The sequence below is a fragment of the Eretmochelys imbricata genome, chromosome 22, assembly GCF_965152235.1.
Source record: "Eretmochelys imbricata isolate rEreImb1 chromosome 22, rEreImb1.hap1, whole genome shotgun sequence".
Lineage (NCBI taxonomy): Eukaryota > Metazoa > Chordata > Testudines > Cheloniidae > Eretmochelys > Eretmochelys imbricata.
The window spans coordinates 12,862,443-12,887,202 of NC_135593.1; the positions used below are offsets into that span (position 1 = coordinate 12,862,443).

Here is a 24,760-nt window from a genome sequence, read left to right on the forward strand (position 1 = left end):
TAAGGGGAAAAAAGTAAAGAACAAGTGTCCAGATATTAGTGAGCAACTTATTCCCTACTGGAGCTTGGTCACACCACGGAGCCAGTGGGCGGGGGGAGTCAATGTAAGAGCGCACCCTTCCCATGGATCCTCAGCTAGCAGAGTGCCCTCGGAAGGGGCAACTAACAACCTATTGCTCATGGGAAGTGGAGACCCACATGTGGGAGGCTGCCTTCTGTGTGCAGATCTGCAGGGAAAGGATCCAGGCTCTGAATGTGTACCACTCATCCCTTAGAGATGCTGTAACTAGAGGGTGCAATCTGGCCCCAGTGGAGTCAACGGGGGTTGTTCTGTTGACTGCAATGAAGCCAGGATTTTGCCCAAAGCGGTCAGCATCAAACTTTATTTTGTACCTTTCCCCACCCCCACCCCAAAAAAAGCACAGATAAAATGGAGGGACATCATTGTATTCCCTCCACAGAGCTCTTCATGGCTCTGTAAGAGGAGATGAATTTCCCAGGAACACCTTTGTTTTGGGTAGATTCGCAAAATTACAGGGGGCAGATCCTTGAATCAGTGGAGTTATTAAAATTTACCCCAGCTGAGGCTCTGTCCCCTTGCCTTCTGCAAAAAGTTGTGGGATGCTATTCAGAAAGCACGTCTCCATCTTCTCTTTTGTGGAAGCACAGTGCTGTGGCTACTTGACGGATTAGAAGTGTTACATATACAGGAACTTAGAAGAGAACATGCAAAGACCACTTACAGCCCTCAGGCGTACGCAGAGTGATAAAGTCATTGGTGTTGTACACTTTGCTGAGGCACTGGACCTGAACTTTGACCTGATAGGTGCAATCTGGCTTGAGGACTTTTAAGACACTGTTTGTTTTGTTACTGTGAGTTTCTAAAGTTTTCCACATGCTTTCGCCAACCATTCTGTGGGAGAGAATAAAACCACTTAACTCAGGAAGTATTTCAGTAGCCGGAGGTGTTAGCTTGTTCTAAGAGCACCCATCATCTAATGACACTTTAAAGGCCTGCTTAACGGGACACTATTAACTTAAAGCTAGTCCGCTTCAAAATATGAGTTAAAAGTCATTGAAAGTTTTACACTTGCCACTTCCTAAATTTTTTTACAACACTGCCTTAACTTCTTGACACTTTTTCTTTCATGGTAGCTCTGTGCCACACAAAGGCCTAAACAAACAAAAGGGGAAACTGACTACACACAAATGGCTGGAAGTTGAAGCTAGTCAAATTCAAGGGTCATGGTGGATTCTACATTACCGGCAGATTTTAATGTCACAACTGGCTTTTTTAAAAACAGATATGATCTAGTTCACACATTAATTATTTTGGGGAAGTTGTACAGGATGTGTTATACAGGACCCCTGACTAGACTATCACAGTGGTCCTTTCTGGCCTTAGAAAGTATTAATTTAGAAAATGCTGGCAAATGCACAAGGTAAACAATCTGAAAAACACAAAGACAAATAATTTTTCTGTAATCTCTTCTAGCTAAAGCCATTTCAAGTCTTGTTGGTAACACTAATAGGTAAAACAGAAATGAGATTTTTAAGTTGACTTCACAAGGTGCTTAAGAGAGTGCCTGTCTAGCCTTAAACCAGGGTGGACTGATTTAAAACGAAGTGATTTAAATTATCAATTTTAATCAACTTTTCCATTTGTACATCACTTATTTTCTAAAGAGCGGTGCATTCTAATTGGTTGATATAACCGTTTTGATTTGAATTATGACGTGATTGGAATAACAGAGACTTGGTGGGATAACTCACATGACTGGAGTACTGTCATGGATGGATATAATCTGTTCAGGAAGGACAGGCAGGGCAGAAAAGGTGGGGGAGTAGCACTGTATGTAAGACAGCAGTATGACTGCTCAAAGCTCCGGTACGAAACTGCAGAAAAACCTGAGTGTCTCTGGATTGAGTTTAGAAGTGTGAGCAACAGGAGGGATGTAGTGGTGGGAGTCTGCTATAGACCACCGGACCAGGGGGATAAGGTGAATGAGGCTTTCTTCCGGCAGCTCGCGGAAGCTACTAGATCGCACGCCCTGGTTCTCATGGGTGACTTTAATTTTCCTGATATCTGCTGGGAGAGCAATACAGCGGTGCATAGACAATCCAGGAAGTTTTTGGAAAGCATAAGGGACAATTTCCTGGTGCAAGTGCTAGAGGAGCCAAGTAGGGGGGGAGCTTTTCTTGACCTGCTGCTCACAAACCGGGTAGAATTAGTGGGGGAAGCAAAAGTGGATGGGAATCTGGGAGGCAGTGACCATGAGTTGGTTGAGTTCAGGATCCTGACGCAGGGAAGAAAGGTAAGCAGCAGGATACGGACCCTGGACTTCAGGAAAGCAGACTTCGACTCCCTCAGGGAATGGATGGGTAGGATCCCTGGGGGACTAACATGAAGGGGAAAGGAGTCCAGGAGAGCTGGCTGTATTTCAAGGAATCCCTGTTGAGGTTACAGGGACAAACCATCCCGATGTGTCGAAAGAATAGTAAATATGGCAGGCGACCAGCTTGGCTTAACGGTGAAATCCTAGCGGATCTTAAGCATAAAAAAGAAGCTTACAAGAAGTGGAAGGTTGGACATATGACCAGGGAAGAGTATAAAAATATTGCTCGGGCATGTAGGAATGAAATTAGGAGGGCCAAATCGCACCTGGAGCTGCAGCTAGCGAGAGATGTTAAGAGTAACAAGAAGGGTTTCTTCAGGTATGTTGGCAACAAGAAGAAAGCCAAGGAAAGTGTGGGCCCCCTAATGAATGAGGGAGGCAACTTAGTGACAGAGGATGTGGAAAAAGCAAATGTTCTCAATGGTTTTTTTGCCTCTGTCTTCACGAACAAGGTCAGCTCCCAGACTGCTGTGCTGGGCATCACAACATGGGGAATAGATGGCCAGCCCTCTGTGGAGAAAGAGGTGGTTAGGGACTATTTAGAAAAGCTGGATGTGCACAAGTCCATGGGGCCGGACGAGTTGCATCCGAGAGTGCCAAAGGAACTGGCAGCTGTGATTGCAGAGCCATTGGCCATTATCTTTGGAAACTCGTGGCGAATGGGGGAAGTCCCGGATGACTGGAAAAAAGCTAATGTAGTGCCAATCTTTAAAAAAGGGAAGAAGGAGGATCCTGGGAACTACAGGCTAGTCAGCCTCACCTCAGTCCCCGGAAAAATCATGGAGCAGGTCCTCAAAGAATCAATCCTGAAGCACTTACATGAGAGGAAAGTGATCAGGAACAGTCAGCATGGATTCACCATGGGAAGGTCATGCCTGACTAATCTAATCACCTTCTATGATGAGATTACTGGTTCTGTGGATGAAGGGAAAGCAGTGGATGTATTGTATCTTGACTTTAGCAAAGCTTTTGACACGGTCTCCCACAGTATTCTTGCCAGCAAGTTAAAGAAGTATGGGCTGGATGAATGCACTATAAGGTGGGTAGAAAGTTGGCTAGATTGTCGGGCTCAACGGGTAGTGATCAATGGCTCCATGTCTAGTTGGCAGCTGGTGTCAAGTGGAGTGCCCCAAGGGTCGGTCCTGGGGCCGGTTTTGTTCAATATCTTCATAAATGATCTGGAGGATGGTGTGGATTGCACTCTCAGCAAATTTGCGGATGATACTAAACTGGGAGGAGTGGTAGATATGCTGGAGGGCAGGGATAGGATACAGAGGGACCTAGACAAATTGGAGGATTGGGCCAAAAGAAATCTGATGAGGTTCAATAAGGATAAGTGCAGGGTCCTGCACTTAGGACGGAAGAACCCAATGCACAGCAACAGACTAGGGACCGAATAGCTAGGCAGCAGCTCTGCGGAAAAGGACCTAGGGGTGACAGTGGACGAGAAGCTGGATATGAGTCAGCAGTGTGCCCTTGTTGCCAAGAAGGCCAATGGCATTTTGGGATGTATAAGTAGGGGCATAGCGAGCAGATCGAGGGACGTGATCGTCCCCCTCTGTTCGACATTGGTGAGGCCTCATCTGGAGTACTGTGTCCAGTTTTGGGCCCCACACTACAAGAAGGATGTGGATAAATTGGAAAGAGTCCAGCGAAGGGCAACAAAAATGATTAGGGGTCTGGAACACATGACTTATGAGGAGAGGCTGAGGGAACTGGGATTGTTTAGTCTGCGGAAGAGAAGAATGAGGGGGGATTTGATAGCTGCTTTCAACTACCTGAGAGGTGGTTCCAGAGAGGATGGTTCTAGACTATTCTCAGTGGTGGAAGAGGACAGGACAAGGAGTAATGGTCTCAAGTTGCAGTGGGGGAGGTTGAGGTTGGATATTAGGAAAAACTTTTTCACTAGGAGGGTGGTGAAATACTGGAATGCATTGCCTAGGAAGGTGGTGGAATCTCCTTCCTTAGAAGTTTTTAAGGTCAGGCTTGACAAAGCCCTGGCTGGGATGATTTAATTGGGGATGGGTCCTGCTTTTGAGCAGGGGTTTGGACTAGATGACCTCCTGAGGTCCCTTCCAACCCTGATATTCTATGATTCTATGATTTGGTACATCTTTTTTGCTATCCAGGGGGCACACTATAACTAAATACATTTATTTCAGCAATTACATAGCTTAATATTTTCAGATTCTTATTTATTGTACATGTTAGTATGTTAGAAACTGGTAAAAGATATATTGCTTGTTTACTTGATACTTAACTTTTTTCTTATGATGAGAATGGTAACTGCAATTTAACACAAAATGGTATATACAAATATTTGTATTAAACAAAGCAGCCTTGCATATTTTGGATGCATAAACTTCCTTTATCAAAATATGTTTCACATTTACAACTACATGATTTATTAAACAGAGGGGTTAGCTGTGTAGTAAGCTGATTAAACATTATTTCAGGTCAGCCTGGGAAAATTTTCAAATATGCCTAAGTGAAAGTGACTGGCCCTTAAGTGCCTAGTCTCACCAGAGCCTCTTGAAAATGAGACCGTCTCCTTTGTTACTTAGGCTGAGCTATTGCACCTTATTTATAAAGCCTGACCTCAAAAGTTTTCCCCAATTTTCTTTGTATAGAAAAGCATCCTTTAACTCAAAGTTTTTGATAGAGGCTCATGGATTTATCGTATTTATTTTGTATTAAAATTGTATTTAAATATTGTAAGCTATTATAATAAATTTTGGCCTTAATGTGTTTTGTATTAAATTCAGATTTCACTTTAAACAAAAACAACTTATAATTTAAATAACAAAATGAAAAAAAATCTGATCTCAATTAAAGTGTTACAGATTTTTATCTACCCTGCTTTTAAACATGAGTAGTCACAATGAATTTAGGACTACTCACATGCTTCATCTGATAAAAAAAATAATCAAGATTCGTGCAATTTACCTGTAATAGACATTATACACACAGGATGTTGAGGACATTTTTTTAGGTCGAGCCCACGTTAAAGTGACTTCACCAGAGAAATCAGCCGTCCACTGGAGATTCTGGACTTTGTACACAATTGTGTCATCTATGCAGACAATAGAAAATACTATTTTAGAGAGGAAAATGAAAGCAGTGCTTTACAGAATAGGGGGCAAAGGGTTACGTGGCAGAAGCAGTGCATATAGCTGTAGACTGAAGCATACACTTAAACAATCAATGCCCACAGACAAAGCACCCTCTGAAATTATTCAGAAGAGCATTAATGGTCCTGGATTGGCCCTTTTCACCAATATGATCTAAGAAGTCACTTTTCTACTTGTGGAACACCTCTAGGTCATGAATCTCTACAAAGCTTGTGAACTGTCCGGATCATGGACCTTTTCTGCACGCTTTTCTTTATAATGCCTCGAACACAGAGGGAGGATGGCGAAGAAGGCTGGTCTTGGGGCCAAGGCAGTGAGATTCAGGTGATCTGGATTCTGTAGCTTGCTTTGCCGGAGTCTCCCTCTGTGACCTTGGGCCAGTCATTTAGTTTCTCTGTGCCTCAGTTTCCCCACTTGTAAAAAAGAGGAAAATTGCACTTCATTACCACACAGACATGCTGGGAGGATCCATTCACTGATGTTTGTGGGACACTTGGATAATACAGCGCTGAGGGCTGCGTAAGCGTCTAGACAGATAGCTGGTGCTAACCACCAGTGTTCAGATAGTGTCATTTATTCCTTTAGGTCACCTGCTTCTTTCTCCTTATTGGAGAATGTGTGCGAGGCTCAATGTCCGAGTAAGCCGGGCTGCCAATCGGCTCTACAGTTCGGCTCTGTGGAAGGCAGCGCGCTCTAGCGGCTGCAACAGGGGACTTGCAACCAGGACACGTCGTTTCTAATTCTAGCTAGTGCCCTGCCCTTCTCTGTGCTTCACTTTCTCCATCTGAAACACATGAGGCTTAATCGCCAGCTGTTCATTAAGTACTTTGAGATCCTCAGCTGGAAAGCTCTAGAAATATTATCAAAGCTAACGAATGTCTGGTAGTTCCACACTCTCCACTCGCTGCAAATACAACCCCCCCCCCCCCCCCCATATCTGCAGGCCACCTTATTCCCCTTTATGTGCAGTCTGTCGCGCTCTGTGTCCCACTTCCCCCCCCCTCATTGCTCAGCTGCCAGGCCTCTGAGCTGTGGACTCCAGCTCCGCTCCCAGGACCCTACTTAGCCCACTGGTTTCATTTCCAGTTTATTAAGGAAACTAAACAGAGAGCTCTGAGTTGCTCCTGACAGTTTCCTAATCAGCTGAAAATTAAACCAATGAGCCTACCAGCCTATGGGGGAGGAGATGAAATCTCCCAGCACCAGCAAGTCTAGCAAAATAAAGCAAGGGTTTCTTGCCTCACTTCAGCATTCCAGCCCAGCTGTGGGTCTCAGTGGCTCCTTGGCCCCCAGTCTGGGCCGCTTCTCAGAATCAATATTTAATTAAAGAACTACAAACTGATTGATGTTCAGTACCCCAAGCAGTTTACTGGGAAAATGGCTGAATCCCACATCTGGGAAAAGACAGTGATCGATGTTGTTATTATCTACCCAGAACGGACCAGGACTTCCAATCAACGTGTAACACGTCTGGCTCCAGGGGTAATGATGGAGGGGGAAACTGAAAGTGGGGGAGCGAGGGAGCTTAGCTCTGTGCCTGTGCACTCCGGGATATATTTTCAGAGCAGGACACAGTGGGCAAAACGCACCCACTTATTGGCTGTGCTAATCAGGGAATGTCCTGTATTTGTATGCCGCTAAATGACTAATGTTATTTGCCTGCGTCTGCAATTGCTGTAGATGCATTGAAGGAAATTATGTGTGTGGAAGCAGGAAGGGAGGTGTCCGATTGTGAGCGGGAGGGGAGATGGACCATACGACTGTGAACAAAGCAGGGTTGATCAAGGTGATTGTGAATGAAGGACAGGCGCCCGTGAGACAATGTCTGTATAATAATGTGGTCTGTGCTATGGAAAAAATGAGAACTTCCATGTCAGTGCATTTACTTACCGGTGCAGTTTCTCTCATCGCTACTATCTGAACAGTCCAGAAATCCATCACACCGTTCTGTTGTCATGATACAGGCTTCCCCATCTTCACACTTATAACCATTCGGGCATGATAGTGTGCTGTGAGTAGCTGGAAGATGGAAAAGCATTGCATGATTCAAAGCAGGAGAGCTCATTTACAAGTTTCCTATCCGGAACATCTCACACAGTGCTGTCAAGCACGACGCTAAACAGCAGCCATACTGAAATGCAGAGGTGGCCGCATCTCGTTCATGGGTAAAGTGATCCCAGTATAGAATTTGTAATTATTGTTGTTACTACGTCCATATTAGAACATCTTGCTGAGAACTTCTGGGGTGAATGGCATGACAGTGTCAATCACTAACCATGCTGGTAACTAGAGTGCTCTAGGAGGGTTATATTTTGCACCCTGAGGTTTAGAAACTAATCTTCAGTTGTGCCAAACGGTAATTTTAAAAAAAGCAAGTGATAGGTAATGGTTTTATTGTGAGCTTTTAGCATAAAAACAGAAATTTTAATGCATCTCTCTATAGATGAAGGGACTGAGCTTAATTTTCAAATTTGGGAAGTTGAGGCAAAATGGCAGTCTGGCATCTAAAAAGGTGCCCACGTTTGTTTGAGTCTCTAAGCCCAATTTTCAAACACTGAGTCAGATTTTCAAAAGTGCTCAGCCCCCAGCAGCTCCAATAGTTCTCTGAGCATGTCTGAAAATCTGGTGCTATATCTTTCTGTCTGTACTTAATATATATATTCATATATATTTCCCCGCCGCGTGAATTCTGAATGTGACGTCCGCCTTTGTATTGTTTTCCATATCCTTATCACATTTTCACACTAGGCCAGCAAGAACTTGACAGTGCCCCAGTGAAGTCAATAGCAAAACTCCCAATGAGAGCAATATCACACTATGAAGCTACCAACTACCATCCTGTTTTAATTAATGTTTTCTGATCAACTCATATAACATTGTCAGGGTATGATGTTATAAACAGACACAAACTGAGTCTCACTCAAAACTTATTTTTCCAATAGGAGGGAGGAACAGACACCCAAGCATTAGTCTTTTCGCAACATACCCTTGCTATTTCTCTGATGTTAAAGCCATATAAAGAGGGCAGTCTCGTCTAGTGGTTAGCGCAGTAGGCTAAGAGTCACACGAACTGGGCTCTACTTCTTATTCTGCCCTTGGCCTGCTGTGTGAATTTGCGCAAATCACTTCCTCTCTCTGTGCACATTTCCACTTCTGCTCTTTGTCTACCTTGTCTGTAGAGATAATGAGCTCTATGGGGGCAAGGACCATCTCGCACTAACTCTGTACAGCATCTAGTACCGTGATGCTCTAACCTAGGCGCTACCGTAATACTGCTAATAAATGTGTGTCTGTTTTTACTTTGGTACTGCACTAAATGCATTACAGTGCATTATTCATTGCATACCACTAGCATGGATTCCGCTTGCACTGACGCGATTTTCTGTGGTCTTTTCTTTAAAGAAAGCCTTGCTCAGAGAGAGCTAAAGCACCGCTCAGCCTGTGGGAAATGAGCACTTACGACAGTTCATTTCATCTGTGCCATCCTGGCAGTCTCTCAAGCCATCACATCGCTTCCAGTTAGGGATGCACTTCCTCAGTTGCTGACACTCAAACTCAAACCTGCTGCACCGGCCGAGGGAGGTGGTGGAAGTCGCAGTTACATTGACTACTGGGAACCAGAGGAAGAGAATAGTCAGCAAACTACACAAGCAATAGCAGAACCCCCCCACTGGGCAATGGCAATGACTGACAGACTGAGTTGTCTATTGGTTCCTCTAGTTCAGAATCGGTTTGCATCTCCCCACTCCACCAGATGGCAGCCGCTTCCTGTATAAAGAAGTAACTAAATCCACCGCTGCCTCCTTTACCAAATCCCATATGTCCTAACCAGGGCCAGCTCCCCTCACCGTTTCAGGGGTTACAGTGCAAAAGCTGGCCTGCTACTCTAAAGGCAACCTACAAATGGAGATGCTGGCATGTGCTCAGGCTTCTAAGTCTGCAAAGGAACCAACCGCAGCTCGCTCCCACCTGAAAGGTGTCTCTTCCTATACACAAGCAGAGATTGTTATGGCTGCAAGCATGTAACAACCTACTTTGAGCTGGGACAGAGATGTGTTTTCTAAGCAGCCACTGCTCCATGGCAAATATTTCCACTGATTCTCAGAACTCAGAGTGAGTGAGCCAAATTCTCTCCTGCTACAAGTGGGTGCAAGTCCATGTGAGTGAACAGATTGGCACCCTTTCACCCAGCATATAGTTTGGCCCAAATCTTTTCTAACATTTACATTTGGGGCTTTATTTCTCAGGAACACATTTGCAGGGAATAACCACCACTGAGTGTAAAACGAAGCGGCAGGGAAGGAGAAAACCTTACATAAAGTAGGGCAGGCTTCTTCATCTGAGCCATCTGTGCAGTCCTGATATCCATCGCAAACCCAGCTGTTCATGATGCACGCGCCGCTGTTGCAACGGAAGTGGTTAGGTAAACACGTCACTGGGGCGGATGTCGTAAAGGGAAGGATCTGTGAACCTAAAAATAAACCAGTGAGAGTTGATCTTACTGGACATGTTCCTACGTCTGATTATGTGCTAAAAGCTTTTTCTGTTCCTAGGAGACTGAAAGGCAAAATCCCAGGACATCAGTTGGAAAAGGAGGAGGATGGGGAGTATGTCACAAGCATAGTGTTTTTATTCTAGCAGCACAAAGCTGGCTCCGAGAGCCAGACCTAAACATAAAACAAAGCTGCAGTCAAAGGACAGGAACCTGAGGGTGAAAACACAGTGATGCATCTTACTGGTGTGTTTTTAAAAGGATAGTACCACTTTAAGTGCGGGAAGGTGCACAGTGATTGCAGTGAGCTTTGTAGCCTTGGTCCCTGCAGGATGCAGACTATTCTACTGCCCCCTAGATTTCCTGCAGACATTTCCCTATAGCAGCTTCCAATATACATGGGTCTGCTCCTATGCACCCTCCCCATAAGTGGATACAGACAAGCCACAGCCTCGTCAGCGCAGAGAACTCCAGTAGGTCAACACAGACAAAGTATGCGTTCTGGCTCAGCACAGAAACCCTCTCCACATGCTAAAGCCATGGTCCTGCAAATCAGATCTACCTGGGAGGACCCTTATATAATCCCAAGGTTCCACTGAAATCAAGGTTTTTCCATAAACAGATCTGATTGCAGCACTGGGGCCTTGATCAAGACAGCCCAGATGCCTTGTTGACCAGATAAAACAGTCAGGAAAGGGTGAAGGGCTTACCTGTCTGTCACACAACTTAGCAGGGGATTTAAGGGAAGGGTGTGCTTTCCTCCTAGCAGGAGAAATAGGCAAGAAGACCTCTACAGACTGCAGCCCAGGTGGGGAAGGGGAACTGCTTTGATGTTACTCGAGTTTTCAACTTAACCAATATTGTGCCTGAGGGAAGGAGCTGTAACAGACACAGAGACCACCAGCTTACACGATAGCACGCAATCCAAAGAGCCTGGTCTACATGCCGCATGTGTGCCGATTTCACTAAATCTGTTTAAAAACCAATTCAGTTAACTCTGTGCAGCCTCCTAGTGTGAACGTGCTCAACCTGGTTTAGGTGCATCTATGCTAGGGAACAGAGTAACAGCCGTGTTAGTCTGTATTCGCAAAAAGAAAAGGAGTACTTGTGGCACCTTAGAGACTAACCAATTTATTTGAGCATAAGCTTTCGTGAGCTCATCCGATGGAGTGAGCTGTAGCTCACGAAAGCTTATGCTCAGATAAATTGGTTAGTCTCTCAGGTGCCACAAATCCTCCTTTTCTTTATGCTAGGGAACTGCATCAATTTAACGACACGGGTTTCTAAACAGATTATGTGAAATGGGTGCACATATTTGTCTGTAGACCACGCTAAAAGATTCTCTGCTGGACAGGAAGCTTCTGTACTGTTTATTTAAACAAACATACTGTGTAAAAATGACTGAGTCAGGGTACTTTTGTTTTGTGCTACAATCAATGTAAAACATGGAACTCACTGCTTGAACAAGGCAATAATAAGGACTCAGCAGAGGGCTAAGTGCTACAACTGTGATGTATCAGCTGTTTTAAAAATGAGTGGCTCGATGGACCATAAAATCATCACTGATAAAGTCTCCAGATGACACAGAGATTCAGGGAGTGGTAAATAAGGAAGAGGACAGGTCACTGATACAAAGCAATCTAAATTGCTTAGTAAGCTGGACACAAGCAAACAATATGTGTCTTAATAGCTAAACGTAAAATTATACATTGAGGAACAAAGAATGTAGGCCGTACTTACAAGAGGGGAGACTCTATCCTGAGAAGCAGTGACTGAAAAAGACTTGGGGTCATGGTGAATAATCAACTCTCATTGTGAAGCTGTGGCCATTAAGGCTAAGGTGTGATCCTTGGACATATAAACAGGGGAATCTTGAGTAACATATAAACAGGGGAATCTTGAGTAGGAGTAGAGGCTATTTTACCTCAGCATTTGCCATTGGTGCGACCACTGCTAGAATACTGTGTTCGGTTTTGCAGTCCACATACCAGAAGGATGTTGATAAATTTGGAGAAGGCTCAGAGAAGACCCATGAGAATGATTAAAGGATTGGAAAACATGCCTTAGAGAGAGGGATTCAAGGAGCTCAATCTATTTAGCTTAGCAAAGAGAAAGTTAAAGAGTGACTTGATCACAGTCTACATGAGGAGCAAAAATTTGATAATGGTATAGCAACTGCTGGAAGTTGAAATTAGACAAATCCAGAGTGGAAATAAGGTGTAAATGTTTAACAGTAAGCGTTATTAGCTTTTGGAACAATTTACCACTAATTGTAACGGATTCTCCATCACTGGCAATTTTTAAATCAAGATATGGGATGTTTTTCTAAACTTTGTGCTCTAGTTCACACAGGAATTAATTCAGGGAAGTCCTATGGCCTGTGTTATGCAAGAGGTCAGATTAGATGATCGCACAGTGGTCCCTTCTGGCTTTATAATCTATGGAACAGATAACTGAGGCAGCAGCCACCCTTGCTCTTACCCCCACATTCCTTCTCGTCAGACCAATCACCACAGTCGTTCTCCTCATCACATTTCCACCGGTTAGGGATGCAGTGGCCATTCTCACACTGGAACTGGTAGTAGCGAGAGCAGTTCGGCACTTCCGTTGGGTTTTCTAACAATGATAGGAAATTGTCATGAGGTCCAGCATTCCTGACTCCTCGGTGACCCAGGCTCTGTCCATCCTAAAGGTGAAGCCTGACTAGTGGTGCTCCATAGCTCACAGAAGCAGTGCTGTTTTCCTGATAAGCAAACCCCCCATCCCTCACAATCTCCACTAGGGTTTTGTCATTGTTATTTACGCAGCTCCCGAAGTGGGCTAGATGGTGTATGGACAGGGAATAGAAACACCCTCTGCTCCATGGAGCTTACCACTGAAAACCAGATCGCGCACAGTAAGGCAAGAGATGAGGTAGGGGGGAATGGAGTGGAAAACGTGGCTAACACAGTCTGAACATGCGGTTGGCTGTGCATGTTTTCCTAAGGCTTGCAGGGAATAATTACTAACCCTGCTCTCAGATATAAGACTGGACTGGGAATCTGTGCAGCAAATGTGCTCACATATGGCTTCAAGTCAACCACAGTATAGAGAAGGCCCGATATCAGATTATCAAGAATTCAGTGGATATGGTCATGGGAGGCAGCACGGTCTAGTGGATAGACACGGGACTGGCATTCAGGAGACCCGAATTCTGTTTGCAGTTCTGCCACTGGACTGCACGGTAGCCTTAAGCAAGCTAAGTTACTGCTCTGTGCCGCAGTTTCCCTAATGGTAAAATAGGGATAATGATACTGCTCTCATTAAAACAGTGAAATCAACAAACAAAAAACGCTATCCACCTCTCTCTCTATAAAGTGATTGCAGTCTTCCGCATGGTGACCACTTGGTATCTTAGGGTAAGGCAATGCTGTTAATACTCAAAATAAGACTGAGCTGAGGTAGGAAGGGTTAATGATCCTCTCTGCTCACCACAGTTTGCTTCATCAGAGTAATCCCCACAGTCATCCATCCCGTCACATTTCCACACCAAACTGATGCACACGCCATTCTGGCACTGGAAGTTGAACTGGTCGCAGGTCCGGTGAAACTCTGGGTCTTGAGCTAAAAGGGACAAAGCGAAGTTAAAAAAATAAAAAGTCAAATGCAGCTGTTCTTTCTGAGAGATTTAGTACAAAGGCAAAGGGCTCAGATCGTGGCTAGCTGTGAGGAGGAGAGGGCAGGGCACAGAGAATCCAGTCTGCCTCATTGCAGAATGGTTCCTTGTGCATGGTTGTGCAATGGTTCCTTGTGCATCTGGCCTGCAAGGATTGGCACTGCTTCACACAGACAATGCTGCTAGCAACCCATAGGAGATGGAGCAGCTTTCTGGCCAGACAGGGGGAATGGAGCTGATGCACGGGAAGCACCAGCTGTACCTTTACAAAGAGCGGAAGCAGATTCCTTATACAGCAGCAAGACATCAAATGCTAACTGCCTAGAGCTTGGAAGAAACATCCTCTGCGCGCAGAATAGCCCATAACTGTCTATTATGGGCTTCCCTGCACCTTCCTCTGAAGCTTCTGGCACTGGCCACTGGAGGAAAGAGGATACAGTACTAGATGGACCACTGGTCCAGTTTGGCAGTCCCTATGTTCACACACAGACGTACACTCCTCCAGCTGCCCTGGCTGGCATTACATTGACTCAGCTGGAATGATCTGCGAGAGAGGATGTATGCACCCACTGGCCCCAAAGCAGCGTCTGGCTGTAAAAGCCAGGTTAGAGTCCTATGGGCCAAAAGCCCAGCTTTGTCAAACATGCTGGTGAAACAACTGGTCCCACTGAACTTGGACTAAAAGCATCCCAGGGATAAAAGTAATTGCTTGGATTTTGGTGACAACCCACCCAAAACAGCAGCCAACAGAAACCAGGATTTTTAATGTCAATGAAGTGCTACTCAGATCATTTACATCCAGAATGGTCCTGATTTAAAGGAACATACAAGTGGCTTGGTATGTCACTGACACAGTCCAGAAATGACACACTAAACCCCTCTGTGCTCTCCCGAAGGATGCTTATTTATTCCCTTCTGGTATCTCTTCAGAGCGGTGTTGCCTAGTGGATGGAGCATTGGACTGGGGTGGGGCTCTGCAGACCGTGGTTTCTAATCACAGTTTTGCCACTGGCCTGCTGGGTGATATGGGGCAAGATATTTCACTGCCCGGTGCCTCTGTTCCCCCCCATGAGGATAATGGTACTGACCTTTGTAAAATACTTTGAGATCTACTGATGAAAAGCACCAGGTATTAGGTAAAGGCGAGGTTATTGGTATTGCTGTCACACTTACAGCATCCAGCATAGTTGGCGTCTTCATCCGAGCCATCCCGACACTGCACAATGCCGTCACACACCATGGAGTGGAACAGGCACTGCTGCCGGTTCTTACACACAAAGTCCATGTAACGTGTGCACAGGGGGTCTGGAGGAATCAAAGGGATTGCAGGGGGAATGACAGCATTTCAGTGCATGGCGGTAAGAAACATTTGTACAGTGCCTAGCACAATGCGATCCTGGTCCGTGACTAGGCTCCTACATGCTATGGTAATACAAATAATATGTAATAACTACACTGTACACCAAGTTCTTTTGTTGTCTAATCTATCTGTACTTAACCACCCTCTCTGACTTACAGAGAGTCAAATACAGTGGCTAGATCTTATCAAGCGCTGGATAATTTTGATGACCAATAATACAAGCTACGCAGCTATTCAGGCTTATCTTGTGTCATGTGTCAGGATGAAAGCGACATGCAGTAGGTATCAAGAAGGAATCGCCCGCCACCCTGTCTATAGAGCTACATAGGTGGCTATGTACATTATACAGGGAGCTTTTGCTTTCCTTTGAAGCATGAGGTGTTCCAGACGGGATGTGGTATTCAACTGACCCATCTGGTGCTGCAAATTCTGAGTCCCTGTGTGTACCCACCGCAGTGCTGTTCATCAGAGCCATCAGAGCAGTCATGCAGACCATCACAGTGCTTGCTATTTGGGATGCAGGTTCCATTCGGACACTGGAAACCGTTGCACTTTTTTTCTGAAATTCATTTGAAAAAGCAGCCTTAAGTATGGAAGAACTTCAGCACAGAGGAACATAATTAGGGTTTGGTTTTGTCTGTTAGTCCAGAATGGCCAAATCCCAGGTGCACTCGACACCACGAAGAAAACCCCCAGGATCAGCTGCACCCTTTGTCCATATAGTCTATTTAGATTGGAGGCTCTTTGGGACAGGGACTGCGCACGCAAAGGGGCCCTGGTCTTGGACGTGTGCCACAATAAACCAAAGAATAATTATGTGGTTTTAGGGCTCCCCAAGTTTGCTGCTGTTCTGTTGCATCCGTGACACAGCTCGTGTCCATTCCATAAGACGACAGGCCAGTGACTTAGAAAGTAACAACTGTAATTTCCCCCCACCCCTCGGGCGAGATGAGAGCTCTCACCACACTTGATAGGGTCTTCGTCGGAGCCATCCTGGCAGTCAGCGTCGCCATCACATGCCCACCTCTGGGGAATGCAATGCCCATTGTGGCACTGGAAACTGGAGGCTTCACACGTATGGTATACTGCTGAAAACAAACAGAAAAAAAGGAAGCATTTACAGACTCATTGATTTCAACTAGGCTCCATGTAAATCAACCACCATTCTTTTCTTTTGTTAAGTTTATTTGTGACACATTTAAATATATGTTCACATACATACTATTATTAATAATTACTATTTGTATTGTGACAGCATCTACGAGCCAGAGTCATGGGCCAGGACTCCATTGTAGTAGGCACTCTACATGTTGATTTATCGTCCTCTAATGGGTGTCAGGGCTCCAGGGTTCCATTTGGCTGGCTTGCTGACTTGCTCTGTGATCCTGAGCAAGTCATCTTATCCTCTTGTGCCTCAGTTTCCCCACCTGTAGAATAGGGACAGTACTTACCAACCTACTGTACCTCATAAGGTTGACTATGGAGGTTAATGAATGTTTCTAGAGCTCTCTGAGACCTCTGGAGTCAGCCCTTTCTTATCGTTTCAGTCCTTTGGGTCAGTTGGCAAAGGTAATGATGTCTGGCCCTTGCTGAAACAGCAACTGACAAACCTTGGTGAGCTGGCACCCCCCTTTATATCGGAGGTGATACCACCAAAAGGGTTTTGAGCACCATTGCCATCTGCTGGCAGGGAGGATCTGCACACAAAAGTCTGACTTGGCACTGAGTGTCAAAAAGAGAACTTGTTTGTATTTTAGGTTCTCGAAGATATTCCTAACTAGACTTAAGATGGGATTTTTCAAAGTTTCCTAGGAGACTTAGACACCCAATTCCCAGTGGATATCGATAGAACTTGGGCACCCACCTCCCTTAGGCTCCCACTTTGAAAATCTCTGCCTAAAATATATTTTGTTTAAATAAGTCATTCTGGAGCTTAATTTATGTGCCGTACCTCTTCAAATAAAAAAACCACCCTAACATGAGAGAATACTCTTCATCACCTAGAAAAAGAAAAATCAACATTTGATTTAATTAACTTGCATGCTACTACATTTTAACCTAGCTAGTGACATGAACTTCCAGATATTTGAAAATACTAGTCGTCTGGTACGAATATTCTATTAGGTATTCACTGTGAAATGTTATTATTTTAGATAAGAGCAATAAATGCGGCCAGCAGAGTTAGACGACATGTTTCTCAAATAATTGTGATTCTTATCGATAATTTCAATTTTAAGCTTAAAAAACCAATACACTTTCTGAAGTAGGTTCACTTCTTCCTCGAGTAATTCTCACTCAGAAAGTCATGAGAGATCAGCGATACCAATATGTATGTCCTTTCACACCCACACACTTGGAATACCAACTACTGGAATCCCCAAGCTAAACAGTTCCAACCATATATACTGAAGAAATTCTGTAATGGATTTAGTAATTACATATGTCTAAATTCTGTGGTTATGGTTTAAGCATAACTCCCATTGATATAAAAGGGAGTTTGCTCAAGTAAATTCTCCAGAACTTGATCCAGAACCAGGACATTTATTGTTTAAAAATATATATGTTTGGAAAACCGCACTTAAACCTGAAGAATTTACACTGCGTAACTTTAAAGCCAAAAGAGACCATGCTGATAATCTAATCTGATCTCCTGCATAACCAGATTAGAGACCTTCACCCAGTAATTTCTGCATCTAACCTATACCTTCTATTTGGGTTAGGGCATATCTTTTAGAAAGACAGCTCATCTTGATTTAAAGATTTCAAGTGATGGAGAATCCACCACATCTCTAAATAAGTTAATTAGCCTCCGTAACACTGCACCCCGTATTTTTCATAGTGATATTATGATATGATTATGATGCATTTTATGAAAGATAGGTGATGTGAGATGTCATTAGAAGAGTTATATTTGCTGAATATGATTATCCTATTTGTATGCATGTATCATTTTTGTATCCGAAGGTATGAATATTGACTATGTAACTGTATTTCAAACGTAGTCACCCCTGGGCAACACCCACTAGACAAGATGTTTTCAGCCTAGATAGTGGGTGGGGAAGGGCCTATTCAGGGCAATGGGCCATTAGGAAAAAACAATAGCCATTAGGAGAAGCTTATCTCCCATCTGGGGAGCCTTCCCGAAAACGATACAGACAGCCTCTGAGTACTGGCTGCTATGACTCTACAAGGACATATGATGAAACCATATGTCTCTGGACTCCATCTTGGGATGTCAGTATTTTCCCACAGACTAGTCTGGGAACCACGCTTTGGGAACACAGGATTCCTGCCCTATGCAAAAACTATATAAAGCAGGGAGTGACATCATCTGGACTTCTTCACTTCCCACACAAGAAGACTCCTGGAAACACCTGAGGAACAAAGACTAATTTGGGGAAGTGCTGGACCCAGGCTAAAATGATTTTTAGCCTGTGAATGAGACACCTGGGGATTCCAAGCTGTAAAACAAGTGCAGCTTGCCCCTTAAGAATCTGCAGCCTGCTTGTATCATCATAGAATCATAGAATATCAGGGTTGGAAAGGACCCCAGAAGGTCATCTAGTCCAACCCCCTGCTCGAAGCAGGACCAATTCCCAGTTAAATCATCCCAGCCAGGGCTTTTTCAAGCCTGACTTTAAAAATCTCTAAGGAAGGAGATTCTACCACCTCCCTAGGTAACGCATTCCAGTGTTTCACCACCCTCATAGTGAAAAAGTTTTTCCTAATATCCAATCTAAACCTCCCCCATTGCAACTTGAGACCATTACTCCTCGTTCTGTCATCTGCTACCATTGAGAACAGTCTAGAGCCATCCTCTTTGGAACCCCCTTTCAGGTAGCTGAAAGCAGCTATCAAATCCCCCCTCATTCTTCTCTTCTGCAGACTAAACAATCCCAGCTCCCTCAGCCTCGCCTCATAAGTCATGTGTTCTAGTCCCCTAATCATTTTTGTTGCCCTTCGCTGGACTCTCTCCAATTTATCCACATCCTTCTTGTAGTGTGGGGCCCAAAACTGGACACAGTACTCCAGATGAGGCCTCACCAATGTCGAATAGAGGGGGACGATCACGTCCCTCGATCTGCTCGCTATGCCCCTACTTATACATCCCAAAATGCCATTGGCCTTCTTGGCAACAAGGGCACACTGCTGACTCATATCCAGCTTCTCATCCACTGTCACCCCTAGGTCCTTTTCCGCAGAACTGCTGCCTAGCCATTCGGTCCCTAGTCTGTAGCGGTGCATTGGGTTCTTCCATCCTAAGTGCAGGACCCTGCACTTATCCTTATTGAACCTCATCAGATTTCTTTTGGCCCAATCCTCCAATTTGTCTAGGTCCTTCTGTATCCTATCCCTCCCCTCCAGCGTATCTACCACTCCTCCCAGTTTAGTATCATCCGCAAATTTGCTGAGAGTGCAATCTACACCATCCTCCAGATCATTTATGAAGATATTGAACAAAACCGGCCCCAGGACCGACCCCTGGGGCACTCCACTTGACACCAGCTGCCAACTAGACATGGAGCCATTGATCACTACCCATTGAGCCCGACAATCTAGCCAGCTTTCTACCCACCTTATAGTGCATTCATCCAGCCCATACTTCCTTAACTTGCTGACAAGAATACTGTGGGAGACCGTGTCAAAATCTTTGCTAAAGTCAAGAAACAATACATCCACTGCTTTCCCTTCATCCACAGAACCAGTAATCTCATCATAAAAGGCGATTAGATTAGTCAGGCATGACCTTCCCTTGGTGAATCCATGCTGCTGTTCCTGATCACTTTCCTCTCATGCAAGTCCTTCAGGATTGATTCTTTGAGGACCTGCTCCATGATTTTTCCAGGGACTGAGGTGAGGCTGACTGGCCTGTAGTTCCCAGGATCCTCCTCCTTCCCTTTTTTAAAGATTGGCACTACATTAGCCTTTTTCCAGTCATCCGGGACTTCCCCCGTTCGCCAAGAGTTTTCAAAGATAATGGCCAATGGCTCTGCAATCACAGCCGCCAATTCCTTCAGCACTCTCAAATGCAACTCGTCAGGCCCCATGGACTTGTGCATGTCCAGCTTTTCTAAATAGTCCCTAACCACCTCTATCTCCACAGAGGGCTGGCCATCTCTTCCCCATTTTGTGATGCCAAGCGCAGCAGCCTGGAAGCTGACCTTGTTAGTGAAGACAGAGGCAAAAAAAGCATTGAGTACATTAGCTTTTTCCACATCCTCTGTCACTAGGTTGCCTCCCTCATTCAGTAAGGGGCCCACACTTTCCTTGGCTTTCTTCTTGTTGCCAACATACCTGAAGAAACCCTTCTTGTTACTCTTGACATCTCTTGCTAGCTGCAGCTCCAGGTGCGATTTGGCCCTCCTGATATCATTCCTACATGCCCGAGCAATATTTTTATACTCTTCCCTGGTCATATGTCCAACCTTCCACTTCTTGTAAGCTTCTTTTTTATGTTTAAGATCCACTAGGATTTCACCATTAAGACAAGCTGGTCGCCTGCCATATTTACTATTCTTTCGACTCATCGGGATGGTTTGTCCCTGTAACCTCAACAGGGATTCCTTGAAATACAGCCAGCTCTCCTGGACTCCTTTCCCCTTCATGTTAGTCCCCCAGGGGATCCTGGCCATCCGTTCCCTGAGGGAGTCGAAGTCTGCTTTCCTGAAGTCCAGGGTCCGTATCCTGCTGCTTACCTTTCTTCCCTGCGTCAGGATCCTGAACTCAACCAACTCATGGTCACTGCCTCCCAGATTCCCATCCACTTTTGCTTCCCCCACTAATTCTGCCCGGTTTGTGAGCAGCATGTCAAGAAAAGCGCCCCCCCTAGTTGGCTCCTCTAGCACTTGCACCAGGAAATTGTCCCCTACGCTTTCCAAAAACTTCCTGGATTGTCTATGCACCGCTGTATTGTTCTCCCAGCAGATATCAGGAAAATTAAAGTCACCCATGAGAATCAGGGCATGCGATCTAGTAGCTTTCGTGAGCTGCCGGAAGAAAGCCTCATCTACCTCATCCCCCTGGTCCGGTGGTCTATAGCAGACTCCCACCACTACATCACTCTTGTTGCACACACTTCTAAACTTAATCCAGAGACACTCAGGTTTTTCTGCAGTTTCGTACCGGAGCTCTGAGCAGTCATACTGCTCCCTTACATACAGTGCTACTCCCCCAACTTTTCTGCCCTGCCTGTCCTTCCTGAACAGTTTATAACCATCCATGACAGTACTCCAGTCATGTGAGTTATCCCACCAAGTGTGGGCTCTTAGGGTGAGAATCTGCTAATTCATATCCAGTCTATTTCGTAGATTAAGCTTAGTTCGCGTTTTTTATTTGCTAGGTAATCTGCTTTGATCTGTTTGCTATCACTTATAATCACTTAAAATCTATCTTTTGTAGTTAATAAACTTGGTTTTGCTTTATCTAAACCAGTGAGTTGGAGTAAAGTATATGGGAATCATAACTCAGGGGCAAAGGCTGTTGCATGTTCCTCTCCACACTGAGGGAGGGGGCGAATTTTATGAGCTTATGCTGTACAATTCCCTGTGCACCGCAAGACGGTTTAATTTTGTGTTTATACTCCAGAAGGGGTGTGCGCCTGGGAAGCTGGGAGTTGCCTAAGCTGTAGCCTTCCTATGCAGAGGCTGGTCAGAGAGCATGCATATAACTGCAGCTGGGTGTGTCCCGACCTGTATGTATGCTGGTGAAAGTGAAGGCTGGAGGGCTTTGCAGGTGATCATAGTAGTACAATGGGAGAGGGAGCCCAGGCTGGTGGGAAAGGGGCCTCAGTGGTACCCCAGTTCCAGGTGGCACCCCAGGGGGAACCTGCCACAGCTTCCCTCAAAAATCTTCATCTTGTTTCTTGTTTCTCGTCTGAATTTGTCAAGCATCAACTTCCAACCACCAAACGTCATTATACCTTTTTCTGCTAGATTAAATAGCCTTCTACAATCAGAATTCTCTTCACTGTGTAGATACTTGAAGACTGTTTAACTGAAAATATCAGAGCAGATGTAAAGTATGAAAAGTGGGGACTGAATTTTAGTATGTTCTTAGGACTCGTCTCACTTATACCCACTAGTGTAAACTCCGTTGTCATCACTGGGTTGACTCCAGTGTATGAGTAGAGAATCCGGTCCGCTAATTCAAGGCCTGATGTAAAAGTGTCAATCCGGAGTGACTCTATTTTCTCCAGCTGAGTTGCACTGGTGTAAATCAGCTGTCAGTAAAAGGGGAATCAGGTCCTTAGTGTACGACTTTGCATAAATTACATCCTCTTTATAGCTCAACCGCTGCAGCTGGAATGCTAGGCAAAGAGGCAAGCATGCTGAAGACCAGTCGCAATTGGAGCTGAGCATCCCTTCTCTGAGATAAATAGTTTAGAAATTGCTAAGAAAACCCTTCTTTCCTGCAATGCGTTTTACTGTTACAAAACAATCAGAGTCCAAGCTGTAAAATTAGGTCAGTGCACACCTAGCTTATCTTCAGTCTGTACATATTGTAACAACTGAGCACTTTTCAGGGAGAAGTATTCTTATTAGTTAACATCTTGATCTTCAGGACCAACGATTACAATTATGCCTCCTTATTTTGCAGATCTTCAAAGGTAGGGCAAGCCTGTTTTTATAGCAGACCATGGGGTAATACATTTTTTAAGCAAGTTTTGAAGCACTGTCAGGTGTAAACGGCTCTACAGATGAATGACCTCAACATTGATTTGATTCCATCAGTGCAATCTTGCAAATATAAGCAAAAATGAATCATTGCGCACATCAAAAAAACAGTCAGCACTTTCAGAAACGCAGCAATTAAGTTGCTAAAATCAACACATCGTAAGCTAGATGCTTATTCTCTCAGGAATAAGATCTTATTAGTTTCCTGGCCCAATCTGTACATGCTGGGTCACCCACAGCTCCAACTGACAAGTTGTTCAGCACCTGGGAAAAACATGGCATGTAGCAACATGTTTGTGGGGCTTTATGCAAAAAGGGCATTCACTGGTGAGAGGTTTTTATTTTTAATAATTTTGAAAATCATGTTTCTCCCTTACTATTTATAAGCCTACAGAAATTTAAAACCAAAATTTGTTTCCCTGAAATTATTTCCTCTATTGCTTGTATCTGCCCTGGTTTGTTATTGTAGGGTCACTCATAACTATTGGGCTCCTACCACGGTTTGAGTTTTAGACTGTATTTCATACGCACTGTGACAGGGCCGGGCCAGATGGCTACAGGAGAGTAATAGAAGGCAAATATATTAGCCCCAGGCTAAGTAGCTCCCTTTTCCCTGGGTAAGGTAACAGGGAAGGTTCCAGAACAATCAGGAACCTTCTGGAGACAATTAAGACAGGCTGATTAGAACACCTGCAGCCAATCAAGAAGCTGCTAGAATCAATTAAGGCAGGCTAATCAGGGCACCTGGGTTTTAAAAAGGAGCTCACTTCAGTTTGTGGTGTGCATGTGAGGAGCTGGGAGCAAGAGGCACTAGGAGCTGAGAGTAAGAACACAGACAGTTGGAGGACTGAGGTGTAAAAGCATTATCAGACACCAGGAGGAAGGTCCTATGGTGAGGATGAAGAAGATGTTGGGAGGAGGCCATGGGGAAGTACCCCAGGGAATTGTAGCTGTTGCACAGCTGTTCCAGGAGGCACTCGAGACAGCTGCATTCCACAGGGCCCTGGGCTGGAACCCGGAGTAGAGGGCGAGCCCGGGTTCCCCCCAAATCCTCTCAACTCCTGGTCAGACACAGGAGGAGTCGACCTGGACTGTGGGCAGAAAAACGGCCAAGCTGAGGGCTGCCGTGAAGCTCCAAGGTGAGCAAATCCACCAATAAGCGCAAGACCCACCAAGGTAGAGCAGGAACTTTGTCACAGCACAAAACGATACATAGTTTGCCAATAAATATTAAGAAGGTGAAAAGGGGAGATGATCCACATTTTCTGTCTGCTAATTAACCTGGAGCATGTTTTAAATACAGGGGAGTTTTGTAAGGGTAGGGGAGCCACTTCAGCTAAGAGAGACAATTCAGAGCTAAGGCTCTCACTGCATTCTTCATTCATGCCAGAACAAATACTTAACAGGTACCTTATTTTCAAATCACATTAACGTACTCCTCTTCAAAAACCCCTTGCAAGGCAGGTGACTATTATCCCACTTTTACAGATGAGGAAACTGAGGCATGGAGGTTAAACAATTTAGCCACGGTCTCGGGGCAAATTACTATCAGCCATGGGATTAGAAATTGGTTCTGGCTCCATGCTCAACCCACTCGCCCGTCTGCTCCTATATTAGGATCTAGCACAGTGGTTTCCAAAGTGGGGCATGAGTTTGTTTTAATGGGGTCGCCAGGCCCCGCATTAGACTCCCCGCTGCTCTGGGGCTGAAGCCAAAGCCCAAGCAACTTAGCAGGGTCCCTTGTGGCATGGGGCCCCCTGATTCTGGACTTTAGAATCTAGAGTAATACAGGGCACTGGGATCATGTAGTAATTTCTGTTGTCAGAAGTGGGCTGCAGTGCAATGAAGTCTGAGAACCGCTGATCTAGTCCAAAACCCACAGGTATCTCTCCACTGACTTCAGCCAGTGCTGGCTCAGTCCTTCAGTTGCAGCAGTGTTTCCATCTTAACTTCTGTGCCACTGCCCATCAGGATTCCCCTGCAGTAGCCACTCGCACAAAATACAGGAGCAACAGGGCAACGGAAGATTCAGTCTCATGACACGGCAGGGTTAA

General features: G+C 44.9%; 1 protein-coding gene across 4 annotated transcripts in view; it reads right to left on the bottom strand.

Annotated features, from left to right (window-relative positions):
• Positions 1 to 24,760, bottom strand: part of SORL1 (sortilin related receptor 1) — a 105,104-nt gene that overhangs the window by 19,971 nt on the left and 60,373 nt on the right. For 2 of the 4 annotated variants that reach the window (XM_077839754.1, XM_077839756.1), the window contains 10 exons: positions 15,996 to 16,121; positions 15,485 to 15,592; positions 14,847 to 14,978; positions 13,490 to 13,621; positions 12,500 to 12,634; positions 9,842 to 9,997; positions 8,987 to 9,136; positions 7,417 to 7,545; positions 5,342 to 5,468; positions 743 to 912 (listed from right to left, as the gene is read on the bottom strand). In XM_077839754.1, the coding sequence (XP_077695880.1) occupies positions 743 to 912; positions 5,342 to 5,468; positions 7,417 to 7,545; positions 8,987 to 9,136; positions 9,842 to 9,997; positions 12,500 to 12,634; positions 13,490 to 13,621; positions 14,847 to 14,978; positions 15,485 to 15,592; positions 15,996 to 16,121 (1,365 nt within the window). The remainder of the gene's footprint in view (positions 1 to 742; positions 913 to 5,341; positions 5,469 to 7,416; positions 7,546 to 8,986; positions 9,137 to 9,841; positions 9,998 to 12,499; positions 12,635 to 13,489; positions 13,622 to 14,846; positions 14,979 to 15,484; positions 15,593 to 15,995; positions 16,122 to 24,760) is intronic. The other 2 variants (XM_077839753.1, XM_077839755.1) reach the window with 2 other exon arrangements.